This window comes from Microtus ochrogaster, unplaced genomic scaffold (assembly GCF_000317375.1).
Source record: "Microtus ochrogaster isolate Prairie Vole_2 unplaced genomic scaffold, MicOch1.0 UNK4, whole genome shotgun sequence".
NCBI lineage: Eukaryota > Metazoa > Chordata > Mammalia > Rodentia > Cricetidae > Microtus > Microtus ochrogaster.
Genome location: NW_004949102.1, coordinates 13,908,142 through 13,921,974, shown reverse-complemented (window position 1 = coordinate 13,921,974; position 13,833 = coordinate 13,908,142). Strand labels below are relative to the sequence as shown.

The following is a 13,833-nucleotide window of genomic DNA, read 5'->3' as shown; positions in this document are numbered from 1 at the left end:
GGGGGGGGGGGGGAAGAGGAGCAGAAGCTCAAGGTCGTCTTCAGTTATCCAGAATGCAATGCCAGACTGGGGAACATGAATACCTGCTTCAAAATTATGTTGCAAAAATAAAATCACAAAGGAACACAGTGATCAGTCTTTTCAACACCATGTCGGGGGCACCCACCCTCCCAGGCCACCCCTAGGGTCATCACATGTTAGTTAGTTAGTGTCTCACACACATGCCTGCCCGAGGTAGTTTTGTGCTTGGACTGGTAAGTGTGGCTCTATGTTCACCTTCTCTCCCTTGTCATACAAGAAGAGGACAACTGGATGTACCATTCTGTGCCTGGCTCCCTTCTCACCATGTCCTAAAGCACTTTTCAGGTCAGCCTAGAGGGAGTGCCGACCTGTGCACCTATCCCAGTCTTCCGGTGCAGATACACACGTGTGTTTAACTGGGTCTCGTGTTGTGTTCCCTTTCTGTGATGGATGAAATGCGCTCTCTTCCTCCTCAGCCCCCGTGGATCAGCTGCACCTACCGCCAACACCACCCAGTAGCCACAGCAGCGACTCCGAGGGCAGCCTGAGCCCTAACCCACGCCTGCATCCCTTCAGCCTGTCTCAGGCCCACAGCCCCGCCAGAGCCATGCCCCGGGGCCCCTCTGCCTTGTCCACATCTCCTCTCCTCACAGCTCCACATGTAAGTACCTGAGTGGCGCTTCTGAGGAGCCAGGAATCCTCTCAGTACCATTTTTTCTCAGTGTAATGAAATGTTTGTTTAGTGATTAGAAGCCTTTGTCCATGCTGTGTTGCTGAAACAAAATAACCAAGACTAAGTAAGTTAGGAAAGATTATTTTGTTGGTTTTGTTTGTTTGGGTGCACAGTCCTGGAGGTGGTAAATTCCAAGAGCATCTGCTTAGCTTCTGGAGAGGTTGCTCAGTGCTTAGCAGGAAAACGGAAAGAAGAGAGGAAAAACACATGTACTAGGAGACAGGGAACCTGTGTAGCAGCACACCCCCGCGGTGACTAAACCAAGCCTGTGAGACCCAACTCACTTTTGCAAAAAGGCAATGACATATATTCTTCATGTCCACTTTTCTCAGTGGCACCACACTGGGGACCAAGCCTCCAGGTGGGGACAGACTGGTCCAAGATGCAGCACCAAAGTGGGTCAGTAAGAACCCTAAAGAACGTGTTTGTGAAGATGTGGCTGCAGATCTCAGTAATTCTGGTTTTCATGTGCACAGGCCTGGTTCTTACACATTCGTTTATTTCCCAGGGCTGGAAGCCTAAGGCTTCTGTTGTGTTCTTTCCCCTCGATGTGCCAGCATAAACACTCTCCGTCTGTGTAGATGATGCTTACTTAGCGTGTATTAGGGAATGCCTTTCATCTTTCAGATAAGCGTTCTTGGGCGAAATTTGAAAAGAAAGTCTCTCTTTCTGAGATTAAGTTCTTTGATGTCAAAAGCTCAGAAACATAGTGTGTATTGAGGGTTTGGGGGCTCTTAACCCAGGGTCCTGGGACAAAATTCACAGGTCATTATTCATCCCGCATACTTGTAAAAGGAGGGGTAGAGAATTCACATTTTAGCGGTCTGAAGAGGGAATCTGATTTCTATGAGGTCTTAAAAATTATGCTATCACGAAGAACAAATTTTAAAGATAATATTTTGTTCTTTGAGAATTTTGTGCATGCCCACAATGTATATGACTAACAGATATAAATGAAATATGTTAAGAAAGTATGGGAACCAAGATAATGTCGAAAGTCAGATTCATTTGTTCCCTGAGTTAGATCTTAACAATGTGTCTCTCACCTTTCCTTCGAACAAAAGAACTCACATCCCCGTTTTGCCTTTTCTACTTGAACCTGGCTTTAAGTTGTTGGAATTATTTTCATCTTCTGTGCCTGCATCTCCTTCCATGATTTACCTGTTTTGCACATTCGGGGGGGGGGGGCCCTATCCCTATACTCTGCTAGCAGTCAGGTGCCCTGTGGAGCCCAGAAACCTCTGCTTGTATTAAACAGGTCGCCCTTTGCCGTCCCTGCCCCATGAGCCCACCTGCCCTGGGCTGAGGCATCTCCCGTTCCTTTTCTAAGTAGAGCACTACCCTTCGCTTTGCTCAGACTGCGCCCCCACCCCATCCTCAGAAGGCACCAGAAAGCAGCCTTTCCCAGCTCCTACTTTAAGGCTCCTCTCCTCCGGTGAACTCGCGCGGGTTCCCCTCTCCCGTGAACTCGCGCGGGTTCTCCTCTCCCGTGAACTCGCGCGGGTTCTCCTCTCCCGTGAACTCGCGCGGGTTCTCCTCCCGTGAACTCGCGCGGGTTCTCCCTCTCCAGAAGTTGAACGCTTCTCCAGTCAACATCACACTTAGCACTGAACTGCTCTCCAGATTTCATGGGTCGCGCTTCAGCCCTAAGTCTTGATCCCGAGCCACTTCTGAGATGGGATTTGTTTTCAGTCTTCCCCTGCCCCTCCCCGTCCCGCCCCTGCTCCAGTGACAGGGAGCATGGAGATTAACCCCAGTGAGTCAGCCTGTATGACTAACATAAACACGTCATTTTGTCCTGGGCTAAATGCAAGGACTTGTGGTTCTCATCTTCATTGCTAACGGGTAGCGCAGGACTCCGGAAGCCTGAACTTCCATGAAAGACGCCTGCTGGTGACTCTCTGGGGCTCCAGGCCTGTTAGCTGTAAACCGAAGGGAAGAGCTACTGTGGTGTGGAAAGAACCGGTTATAAAATTAGCCCTTCAGCAGGAGAACAATACAAATCTTGAATGAAGCTGAGCTCCGAGGGAGTTTTCCATCACCCCTAAGCCTGCAGGGATATGGGGTGCGAATTCTATACTGTTACTTTGTGTGTGCTCCATATGGGGTGTTTCCCGGGAAACAGTGGATGGAGGCCTCTTCAGCCTTCCCTTCGTTTTAGGGCTCTTGGGTTGAAAACCCCCACTTGGGAGGCTGGGGAGGTGATTCATGGGTTGAGAGCACTTGCCTGGCAAGCGGGAGGACTTGAGCTTGAATCACAAGCACCCACATAAAAACAGCCAGTCAAGGCTGCCTGTGTCTATGACATTAGCACTGGGGGTTGGGACAGATTGATACCAAGCGCTCACTGGCCAGCCAACCTAGGTGAAAACATCAAACTTGTGGTCTCATACAATTTAGAAGATGCCCTATGTCCTATTCTGGCCTCCATATGTGCATGCATGGGCACACATGCATACTCTGCATGCATGCATCATACACACACACACACATACATAGCACATGCTACACATGCCACACACACATAAGTAAATAAATCAATCTCCCATAAAGGCATATCTCTCTTGCCTTTTACTTCAAAGCACCTACCATTAGGGAGCCATTGTGACGGGTTCTCCACACTCTATGTTTAGGTCAGTTTCCAGCCGCTCCTGTCTGACCCTCCTCTGCCCCCTTTGTCTGCACAGAAGCTGCAGGGATCTGGCCCACTGGTCCTGACAGAGGAAGAGAAGAGGACCTTGATTGCTGAGGGCTATCCTATTCCTACCAAGCTGCCCCTGACAAAATCTGAGGAGAAGGCCCTGAAGAAAATCCGGAGGAAAATCAAGAATAAGGTGAGCTGTGACTGACAAGGAAGAACTGAGCCCTCCCCTGCACCCCAGAGTCCCTCACCTGCACCCCAGAGTCCCTCACCTGCACCCCAGAGTCATAGTGGGATTTCCCAGAGCCAGGCCAGGAGCACAGACACCATCTGCCCATCCTTTGCAGCTCTTTCTGCCCAGCGTGGGTGTGAACCCTTACACTTGCATACTCCTTGTTATGTGATAGCCTGTTCAGAAGCAGGAAAAGATACAAGAATCTCCCTTTATGTGTCTTTTTAAAAATCCAAGTCTTCCAATTTTTATGTCTATAATATTTTTTTCTAGTTGCTCTATACATAATTTATAAACAACTGTAGCTTTATGATGAATTACTTAAAGGTTTGTTTTCCTTGATAGTGGTCTGTGATAAAAAAACAATCTTCAGTGGCCACCTGGTCTCTGTCTGAACTCAACTGCTGCCCCCACGGCTGAAGGCAGCTTGTGGGGCCCAGGCCTGTGACCCAGGCGAAGAGCAGGAGAGGAAGGCAGAGAGAGAACCAGAATCACACCTCTGTGCTCTCATACAGGGCCAGCAGACAGTTTATACACATCCAGGCCCACTTGGCTGGTTTTATATATAATCGAGCCAGCTGAGGTCCAGAGAGCTGACATCATGTTTCTGGGCTATTTCAATGATCAGTCTGTGACCCAGGCGTTTGTTGGCGGGTTTGGGAGGATCCGTTTGAGCCAGAAACAGAGCTGGTGATAAATAGACCAGAGTCCACAGGCTAAAGGGGAGCTGGCAGCCTAAGTTGTCCAGGTGACCTCTGGGGTTCCATCCACTCTGTTTTAACTACAAAAATGGAAATTCACCCCCTACCCCTCATCTCACAGATTTCTGCCCAGGAAAGCAGGCGAAAGAAGAAAGAATACATGGACAGCCTGGAGAAAAAGTAAGCCTGCTCACTGACTGGTTGTGGTTTTTTAGGTCATAGTCACCAAGCAGGGTGAGGGGCTGCTTGGGGGCCACCATCCCCCCCTCTCTCCCCCAGTGCATCGGCAGTGTTTGCCTGCCCCCTAGTGGTCATGTGGGAGGACCTGCTTAGAACTATGGCGTGTGAGTCTCCACTTTCTGACCCTGATCTTGAATACTTGTTGCCAGGCTCCCTGAGCAATCCTTAGATACTAGCATTCCTGAAACTCCTCAGAGACACCCAGCTTCAGCCTACAGGAGCAGTGTTGTTTACCCAGGTCCTGTTGGCCTCGAATGACACGAATCACACTCTGGTATTTCCTCTACTCTGTAATACATGCCGTGGGCAGACAAATTTTTTTAATTTTTTTTTTTTGTAAAAATACATGAAGGCACCCTTTGTTTTTTTGAAAGCCCTGGTATGCCCCGAGGACTCGAGGACTCGGAGGGAAGTGTGAATTGAGCCCCATCTCTACCATCTCTAGGACGTTGGTGTGACTTTGAGATAGGGAGGAGGTTCTAGAAGACGCATAACTGAGTCTTTCTTATTCGCGCATGTGCGCTAAGACACTGACTAGCTTCCCACTGGTTCTAGAAGTTTCTATGGGAAGCAGTGTGTCTGTGACCTGATTTAGGTCCTGTTATTTTACTGTGTTCTAAAGGCATCTATAATCAAGATTGTTTCTGCGGGTCTCTCTTCTCTGCCTCTCTGGGCACGTGGGCTCCCAACACTTCACTGGCCTGGGTTCTGGCCCTGCCTTTCACACAAGCTCTAAGCTCTGTAGCAGACCTCGCCAGAAGTGCAGCTCGCTGGTGGCTCTCCTTCCTGTAGTGCTGTGGGAAGAGATGAGGAACCAGATTGAGCTGCCTAACGGGGGTTCTGTGTCCGCCCCGCGCTCCTCCCTGAGAAGAGCCGTGGCCTGCCATGCTGTCCCTCTGAACCCTCATTCTTCCCTCCACTCAGACTGTCTCAGCCCTTCCTCAGTGACCACTCCTGCCTCTTTCCCTGTGATGCCAGTCACCTCTACACTAGCTCCCGGCTGCGCAGTTGCCCTCTGGAGAGTGACTGTGTGTCTTGGCTCTCTCCCCTCAGGGTGGAGTCTTGTTCAACTGAGAACTTGGAACTTCGGAAGAAGGTGGAGGTGTTGGAGAACACCAATAGGTGAGCGTGGCCAGAAGAAGGTGGGAGGACCTTTGTCCTGGGCTATGTCCAGTGAGCAGGAGGGAAGGGGGATTCTGCTATAAATGGGGCTGTACCTTGGATATTCAAGGAGCTGGGCACCACCCAGCGGTTCTGTTTCATGGGCTCCTCACATACACACAGGTGTATACCAATCCACACGTGCACATACCACATGCGTGTTCCTTCCTTTTGAAGGACTGGTAGGGAGGACGATCAAACAAGGACAGTTACAAGGAAGCGAAAAGAGAATGGGCCCTGAGTATAGCCCAGTCCTAGAATGCCTGCCCTAGAATGCATGGAGCCCCAGGTTCAGTCCCGAGTGCCACAGAACAGAAACGAATAAGGAAATGTTGGGAGGGCTTGGAGCAGGATGGAGTCCCTAAGTCTGATTCTTCTGAAAATGCTGCTTGGTTTCAGGGGTGGACGAGGAGGCACGGGGATTTAGTGTCAGTTAAACATAACGATCATCACGTTTATTAGGTTAAAAAGAGACTCATGGTTTTGGAAGCCTGTTTTCAAAATCTAATGACTTACATTTCAGTCCCATTTTGAAAAATTAGCTGTGGCTCTCAGTTGCTTTATCGTCCTTAATTCTATTGACATTTTCTATGTCAGTTACTTTTTTTGGGCACATCGGAGATATTGGCTCATTCTTGTGAGATGGTATGAGATTATCCCCGTTACACAGATGAGGTCTGGGACACAGAAAGGCTATGGTTTGCCCAGCATCGCTAGCAATTTATCCCTGTGGATTTCAATACAGAAGGACCCTACTCGGTTTAACTCTGGCTCATACAAGGGACTGGGATGGGATAAGGTATGTTATGCTTGATTCAGAATGTGGGCATGCATGGTGCCTCCCTGTGTTCTGAAAATGTCAGTTGTTTGTCAGAGAGAACTGCTACCCTTAGTGATAACTAGAGGTTCAATAAACAAACAAAAAAATTCACTGGGAGCTAAGAAAATACGAATTAGCTAAGAAAATATTAATTTGTTCAGCATTAATGCCTAATAACAAAATTTCAAAGGCTAAGGGGTCTGACTAAATCTCTTCAGCAGTGACTTTGAGCTCTCAACAGCGACTTTGCATTTGAAGTCTGTGTCCTGTGACTGTGGTTTTTTGCTTTAACAGTAGTCTTAGGAGTTGAACTGGTCTCAATGAGAGTCCACTAGATCCCCTCTTGGTTATCTGATACTCACAGAGGGGGTCAGGTGCCCTTTACCTGACCCCTGTGTGTCCTCAGATTGCCTGAGGCAGGATCAGTCCCCCCAACTGCCCGTGGCATCACCCCCAACCTGGTGGAACTTCCTCATACTGTGAAACTGTTTTCATTGCTGCTCGTCTCTGACCCCCATCTTCTGAGTCTCCATCTCCCTCTGGTCACCTTCTTCACAGGCGCTTCTGGTCCTCAGGATCCTCCACCTCAGCCATTCCTTTAGCTTTCTGTCTCCTGCCTGTCACTTGGCCCTGGGCTGGGGAAGGCCCAGGAGGAAATCCATCAACATTATTCTTGCACTTTGTGTCTGTCAGGCTCGGCTATTAGACCTCCTGTTGGCCACACGGGGGCAGCAAAGCCTCAACAGGGCTGTGTGGGGACCAAGAAGAAGCCTGCTATAAGGGCCCACAAACCTACTGCCCTCAGTGGGGGGGTCTCCTCCCCTCTCCATCTGGCTACACTTTGCTTTGTTTGTTTATTCCTTGATTGCCATGAACGTTTAAAAGTGTATCCATGCTTTTCACCTCCTAAGTGCTGGGATTGATTACAGGTGTGCACCCCCACGTCCAGGCGTGAACATTTTTTTTTAAATTTTTGTGTGTTGACTTAAATCAGGTATCCACACATCAAAAGGTTCAAATCAGCGTAGGCATTCATTGCTTGTCTTCTTATCTTTAACATGCAGATTCTCTTCCAAGTCTGTATTTGCTTAGTGCAGAGCCCAGCCAGTCATCCCACGGCCTCCGCAAGTCTGGCATGCCTGTGGTGCCCTTTAGACAGTCCTGTGTTCACTGTGGACTGCTTTGCTTTGGTTTTGAGTTTAGGTATGAATTCCTTCTAGGGTCCTCTCCTCTTCCTCGGGAGGTATGGAAACACTCGTTTTTCTGGTTATCAGCAGTTTCTAGTAAGTACCTAGAGGAAGGGATCTATATTTTTATTAATAGCGTTGTGGGGCCCGATGCATGTGTATGCATGTGGCTAGCTATTGAAATCTGTATCGTTGTCTCTCACTCTTCACCCTGTTTTTTGAGACAGGCTCTCTTACTGAACCTGGAGCTTGCCATTTCTATAGACTGGCTGCCCAGAGAGTCCCCAGGATTCTGCATTACTCCCCAAACACCAGAGCTGGGGTATCTAGAGCACACTATGACACCCATCTTTTAAAGGGACACTGGCCATCGAAATTCTCCATGGTTGTGTGGCAAACATGTTACTCATTGGACTGGAGTGCTCGCTGGGGCTTACTGGCCAGTCAGCCTCGCCTACTTGGTGTGCAGCAAGAGGGACACCTCTGGCCTACACACACACACACAGACACACAGACACACACACATATACACACACACACAAATACACACATTCGATATACACTTATATCAAATACCTATTTAAACCTCAGAATTCTTTGGATTTGGCTCTATCATTACTTCTTGGGATAATTTATATGTATGTGTTTGTATTGTACATATTTCTTTGTTAAAAATTTTTCATTGAACAACATACACTGGACATACTGCATGGACATGTTGCTATAGTTCCTCATCTGGAACTCTGGCTCAGGCCATTGGCGTTTGGCCCTTCCCAGGCAGTGGCTGTCACTGATTGCAGTCAGGGCTAGTATATTGGCACTGGCCAAAGCAGAAAACGGGTTTAGCTTGTTTTGCTGTGTCTTTAGCTTTACCAGGCTGTAACTGACAGATAAAGCTGTACAGTTTTGAGCATCATCACTCAACATATGTGTGCATTGTAAAATGGTTATCATAGTGCAGTAGATTACAACCCCCAACACACATCACACATGTGGTTATCTCCCTTTTTCTGTCATGCGGATGCTTTAGGTCAACATAAGAGTTAGCAGAAGTCTTACTCCCATGCCATCAATTGCAGTGACCCTCTGTACTCACAGAACCTCCTCACCTCAAAGCCTCTGACAACCCTCTCCCTCCTTCCCCAGCTCCCAGTCCTCTGAGCCAATGTCACATTCTTGTTTCTGAGTGTGGCCTTTTAGCGAATCATTCTGTATATAAACAGTGCCATAGTATTTTTCTGCTCTGTCTAGGCTCTTCCACTCTCTCACAGGGAGCCTCTCTGGATAGCCAGCCCCACACTTTGCTAGCCTTGACTGCTAAGAACCTCCGTGTGGCTTCCTTGTGAGTCCCTGCTATTCTCTTCCTTTTCTCTCTGTTCAAAGTTAGCTTCCGGTGGACGACCTTTATGCGATGGTGTTTTCTAGAATTTGATTCCTTATACTATTCCTACAGACAGTTTTACCCAGAAGTTCCTCCGGTCATATCCATGACCCATATTTCATGTACTTTGGCTGAAAAGGCAAATGTGTAGAAGAGCTGTTCTTGCTGAAGCATGGGCTCTGGTGCGGCCTGCCACCCCACCTCTTCTCTTCTGCCCTCCTGTGTCTTGCAAGGGCCTCCCCTTGCTAATGGCTATGATGCAATCCCCGATGCCCCATGCCCTGACCCCAGCTGCAGAGAGGCAGGTGGCCCGGGAGGCTTCTGGACTCCTCATCACATCACACGGTGTTTGAACTGAGCACAGACCTGGCCTGGATGCACACACAGCTGTGTTTTTGCGACTGTTGACACTTCTCCCCTCACTGCCCTTTGGGCAGACGTAGAAACAGAAGACAAATGTCGATGGGGACTCGGTTACAAGAAGCGGGCGGGAGACATGGAGTGGCTCCATTTCATGGGACATGCACGACACAGGAGTGGACGTTTCATCACTAGAGGGAAAGAATGCCTCTCATAGCTAAGATACCCAGGCGAAGAGTGCTGCTGGGGTTTGAGCCAACCTGGACTCTGTGTGCACCAAATTCAGCAAGAGACTCCTGGCATGTTGGTGTCTAGGGGAAAGGTCTCCCTTTTCTGAGCGCAAGACCCTGGGTGGAGGCCAGGCGGGCATGAGGGTAGTGTCCCTGTTTCCTCTCTCCCCGGAACTGACACATGGTGCTTGTGTACCTTCGCGCCGCCTTTAGTAAGATGGCCCACTAATTGCATGCCATCCAGGAAGCGAAGAGGGAAGTGAGACGGTGTCCCAGGGGACCCTTCCTCCTAAGCTCCGTCAGCAAGTACATTTGCACTTAGCTGTGCCAGTCGGGGCTGCTGGAGACTCTGCTTCTCTGAGCTTACCGCTGATCTCTCAGGAAGGCCCCACCCACCCCTGTCTCACTCCCGAGAACATCCTGTTCTTTATCCCTGTGGCCACTTCGCCTAAGTGATGCACATATCCCACCCAGCCCACCACGAGAAAGTGTTTGTGGCTCAGTTTGTGCAATTCTGTTCATCACTTGTTTTGTTCTGCCTCTAAAAGCCTATGGGCTCCGGTCCCTCTCTTCCTGCCTCGATTTTCAGACTCTTAGGAAGTTGTTCTTAAAATGCATCTTGGAGAACGTGTTGGTTCCCTGCCAGTCACTGTAAGGCGCATTAAGGCTGAAGTCATAAAAGTGGCGGAAAGTAGCAAGGGGACCGGAATTCAGCCCCTTGACTGTCACCCTAATCTGATGTGCCTCCCAGTGCCACATTGTTGCTGCCCTCTCCCTCTACCCAGCTTGGGACAAACCTGGCCAAGAGAGCCTCTGCTTTAGAGGATGCTGCTTTCCTCTTCTTCAGAGCCACACCTTCTCCATGGGATGAACGGTTAGCAAGACAAGGCTGTGTCTCCCCAGAGCTCACACTCCGTGCTGGTACCCAGGATCCTGGAATTTTTCTGTCCAGATGTTCTTAACTCATTTCCAGGGTCTACGTGGACTTCTGCTTGAGTCTGTTCTCTGAAGGGTAAACGAGGGGACCCACGGACTCCCGAAGCCGACGGAGTACCAGAGATAGTCCCTTGTGAAGGTTGTGTGTGGTAGGAACTGAGACAGGTGTGAGGGGTAGGGAGAAGAAGCAGCGAATGAGAACGTTCCTGAAGTGTCAGGCTTGGGGTTTCACTTGACCTTACTATAGACGACCTGAGACTCTGGAGTTGAAGACAGAGGCCTTTGTTGTGCTTAGCAAAGCAGGCAGTGTGACCAGTGACACATTTGTATTACTTCCCTTCCAGAAGTAATACAAAGTATTACAAAGTAATACAAAGGGCCAGGGGTGGACATTGCCCTCCCAGCGGCTAAGGCTAAGAAGGCCACGGGCTTGAGGGCTCCCTGTTTCTGTAGCAAGTTGCAAAGAAGCCTGCTTTCATGCGCAGTGGTAGCTATTACTCTGTCCCTCTAGGCTGCCAACTTCACTAATCGGGCCCAGGAAAGGGCCCCTGTGGAAGGGCGGACAGACCTTTCAGTCCTGGCTTGCCTAGAGAGCGGCACCTGCTCCCGTCCCGAAACAGTCCCTTCCTTGGTTGTCACAAAATATCTGACAGGAACTTTGTGAGAAAGGAGGGTTTATTTTGGCTCATGGTTGGAGGCAACAGTCTAACATGAAGCCATGGTGGGAGGCTGAGGCAATTGGTCACACCGTGCCTGGTGGTTCTCTGCTGGCTTCCCCCCTTCCTACTTTTCATTCAGTCTTGGACTGCAGCTCACAGGCTGGGACCGTGCACACTCAGGGTGGATCTTCTCACTTTAGTTAAACCTCTCTGGAAAGACTTCCCGATACTCCTCGAGGTGTGTCTCCTAAGCAAGTCTAAATCTAGTCAAGTTGACACTGAAGATCGACTGTTACGCTTCTGGTGTTTCTTCACGATACTAGAGAGTACTGTCCTTTCCCTGTGCTGTGCTGTGCTGTGCTGTGCTGTGCTGTGCTGTGCTGTGCTGTGCTGCGGGGTAGAGCCAGGGTTGGAAAACCAAGGGAAGCAGGCTCAGCCCAGGTCCAGGTTTAAAATGTTGGAGTGAAGACATCTGGGGAGTCCACGAGTCCCAATGTCAAACATAGTAGAGAAGAAACTGCAAGGGGCCGGTATTGATAGTGTCTTCTCGACAGTGTCGAGCCAGCTTGGAGTCGCGTGAGGAAAAGCCTCTCCTGAGAGCACAGGACTTGGGGTGTGTATTTGATCAGCAGTGAAAAATGGACCCATTTCACTCTTTGAGCTTTCTGTTACCACATCCTCTCTTAGTGTGCTTTTCTTGGCCTTTAGACCCTGTGTAAGGGTTCACACCGCAGCTCTTCCCAGTTAAGTCTGCTGGGCTTTGCCTGTGTCCTGGCCCTCCTGGGCTGTCTGTTGTGTGTTAGTTTGCACTGGCTTTGTATACTCCCCACTACACACTACCGTGTCTTCTCTGTGCGAGTTCATCTCATCTCTTTTGGACAGATTATTGGCTGAGCCCACCCTCTGCCATATACAGAGGAGCCGCAGAGGACAGAGAAATTACCCATATTACGTTTCTCTCGAATTTCATCTTGGTTTAATTCACTTTTTATATCTCCTGTATATACCCTCTGTTGTATGCAGTGTGTTTCCTTTTCATATGGAAATATCACAGACTTCAAAGAGGTGTGGAGAGCTCTACCATAGAACCCCTGGAGAGTTCAGAAGAGCATCTTAGTGAGCCTTAGTAGTGAGTTTAGAAACTACACAGACCTGGTAAATATTCTAAAATTCTCTTTTGTGTGTTCCTAGGGAAGTAGCTGATGCAGTAATTCAGAAATGCTTTCTGGTACTTTAAAATAAATGTTCTATAAATAGAAATCAGTCCCTCAGGAAGAAGGCTGCAGAGGTGATGCAGTAATTAAGAACAATGGCTGCTCTTCCAGGGGACACAGGTTTGATTCCCAGCACCCACATGATGGCTCACAACTGTCTATAACTCCAATTTCGGGAGATTCAAAGTCCTCTTCTGGTCTCCACAGCCATTGTACATTTGTGATGCACACAGATACATAGAAGCAGAATATCAATACACATAAAATAAAAATAAAATTTTTAAAAAATAATTTACTCGGATAAAGGAGAAAGCAATACTTACCTCCCCCCCCCAGACACCACTTCCTCTTTTTTGTTTAGGCCGGAGTCCCGTAAATGACTGTCAGAAAGCAAATGAATATAAACAGCAGGAATTAAAGTTTAAGAGTGTTCGCTGTCGCTGTCTTTTGTAGCTGCTACTCTTTAAGGTACTGAGATAGTTCATGCTCCTTCTGAAAGACCTTGATGGAATTTCTAATTGTTAATATTGCATTCTGCCACCCAACAGGGTAGGTATTTGGGCCTTGGGACTCCCTGGGGCTCAGAACTTGCCAGACACTGGCTTTGTATGATTGTACAGGGGCAATGTGGTCAGGGCCAAACTAGGAGGAATGTGGTGGGTTTTGCTCCAAAGGGACATGAGTACTTATCTTTTCCACTGAGACCCGGACTTGTTACACTGGTATTGTGTGTGTGTGTGTGTGTGTGTGTGTGTGTGTGTGTGTGTGTGTGCGTGTGTGTGAACGTGTGTGTGTGTGTGTGTGTGTGTGTGTGTGTGTGTGTGTGTGTGCGTGTGTGTGAACTGGTTAAGTTACACTGAGACTTTTTCTTTCGAAAATCACTTCACATTTTATATTAACTACAGCAGACATAACACAAAACATATATGTATATGTGCTGTAACTAACTAATGTGCGTCTTTTATTCATTATTATTAGTCACTGTCAGTTGCTCTTCAATACTATATTTTCTCTTTGATTTCATTTCATTAAAATGATACACCAGTTATAACCCAGCTGATCTCATGTCTCACTAAAGGTTCATAATTCGGCATCTGGAGAGTATTGCTCTATGTACTCATAAGAATGGAAAGGAAGGAAGGAAGGAAGGAAGGAAGGAAGGAAGGAAGGAAGGAAGGAAGGAAGGAAGGAAGGAAGGAAGGAAGGAAGGAAGGAAGTAAGTTTCATTGTCTTCTAAAGGAGGCTGGTTCACCTAGAGAGTAGCTCATACACATGTTCTCTCTCATGGTCGGAGGCAACAGTCTAACATGAAGCCAT

General features: G+C 48.4%; 1 protein-coding gene across 1 annotated transcript in view; it reads left to right on the top strand.

Annotated features, from left to right (window-relative positions):
- Creb3l2 (cAMP responsive element binding protein 3 like 2) overlaps positions 1–13,833 on the top strand; it is a 114,477-nt gene that overhangs the window by 89,455 nt on the left and 11,189 nt on the right. The window contains exons 5-8 of the mRNA XM_005365832.2: positions 498–682; positions 3,442–3,588; positions 4,450–4,508; positions 5,622–5,690. Coding sequence (XP_005365889.1) covers positions 498–682; positions 3,442–3,588; positions 4,450–4,508; positions 5,622–5,690 — 460 coding nt within the window. The remainder of the gene's footprint in view (positions 1–497; positions 683–3,441; positions 3,589–4,449; positions 4,509–5,621; positions 5,691–13,833) is intronic.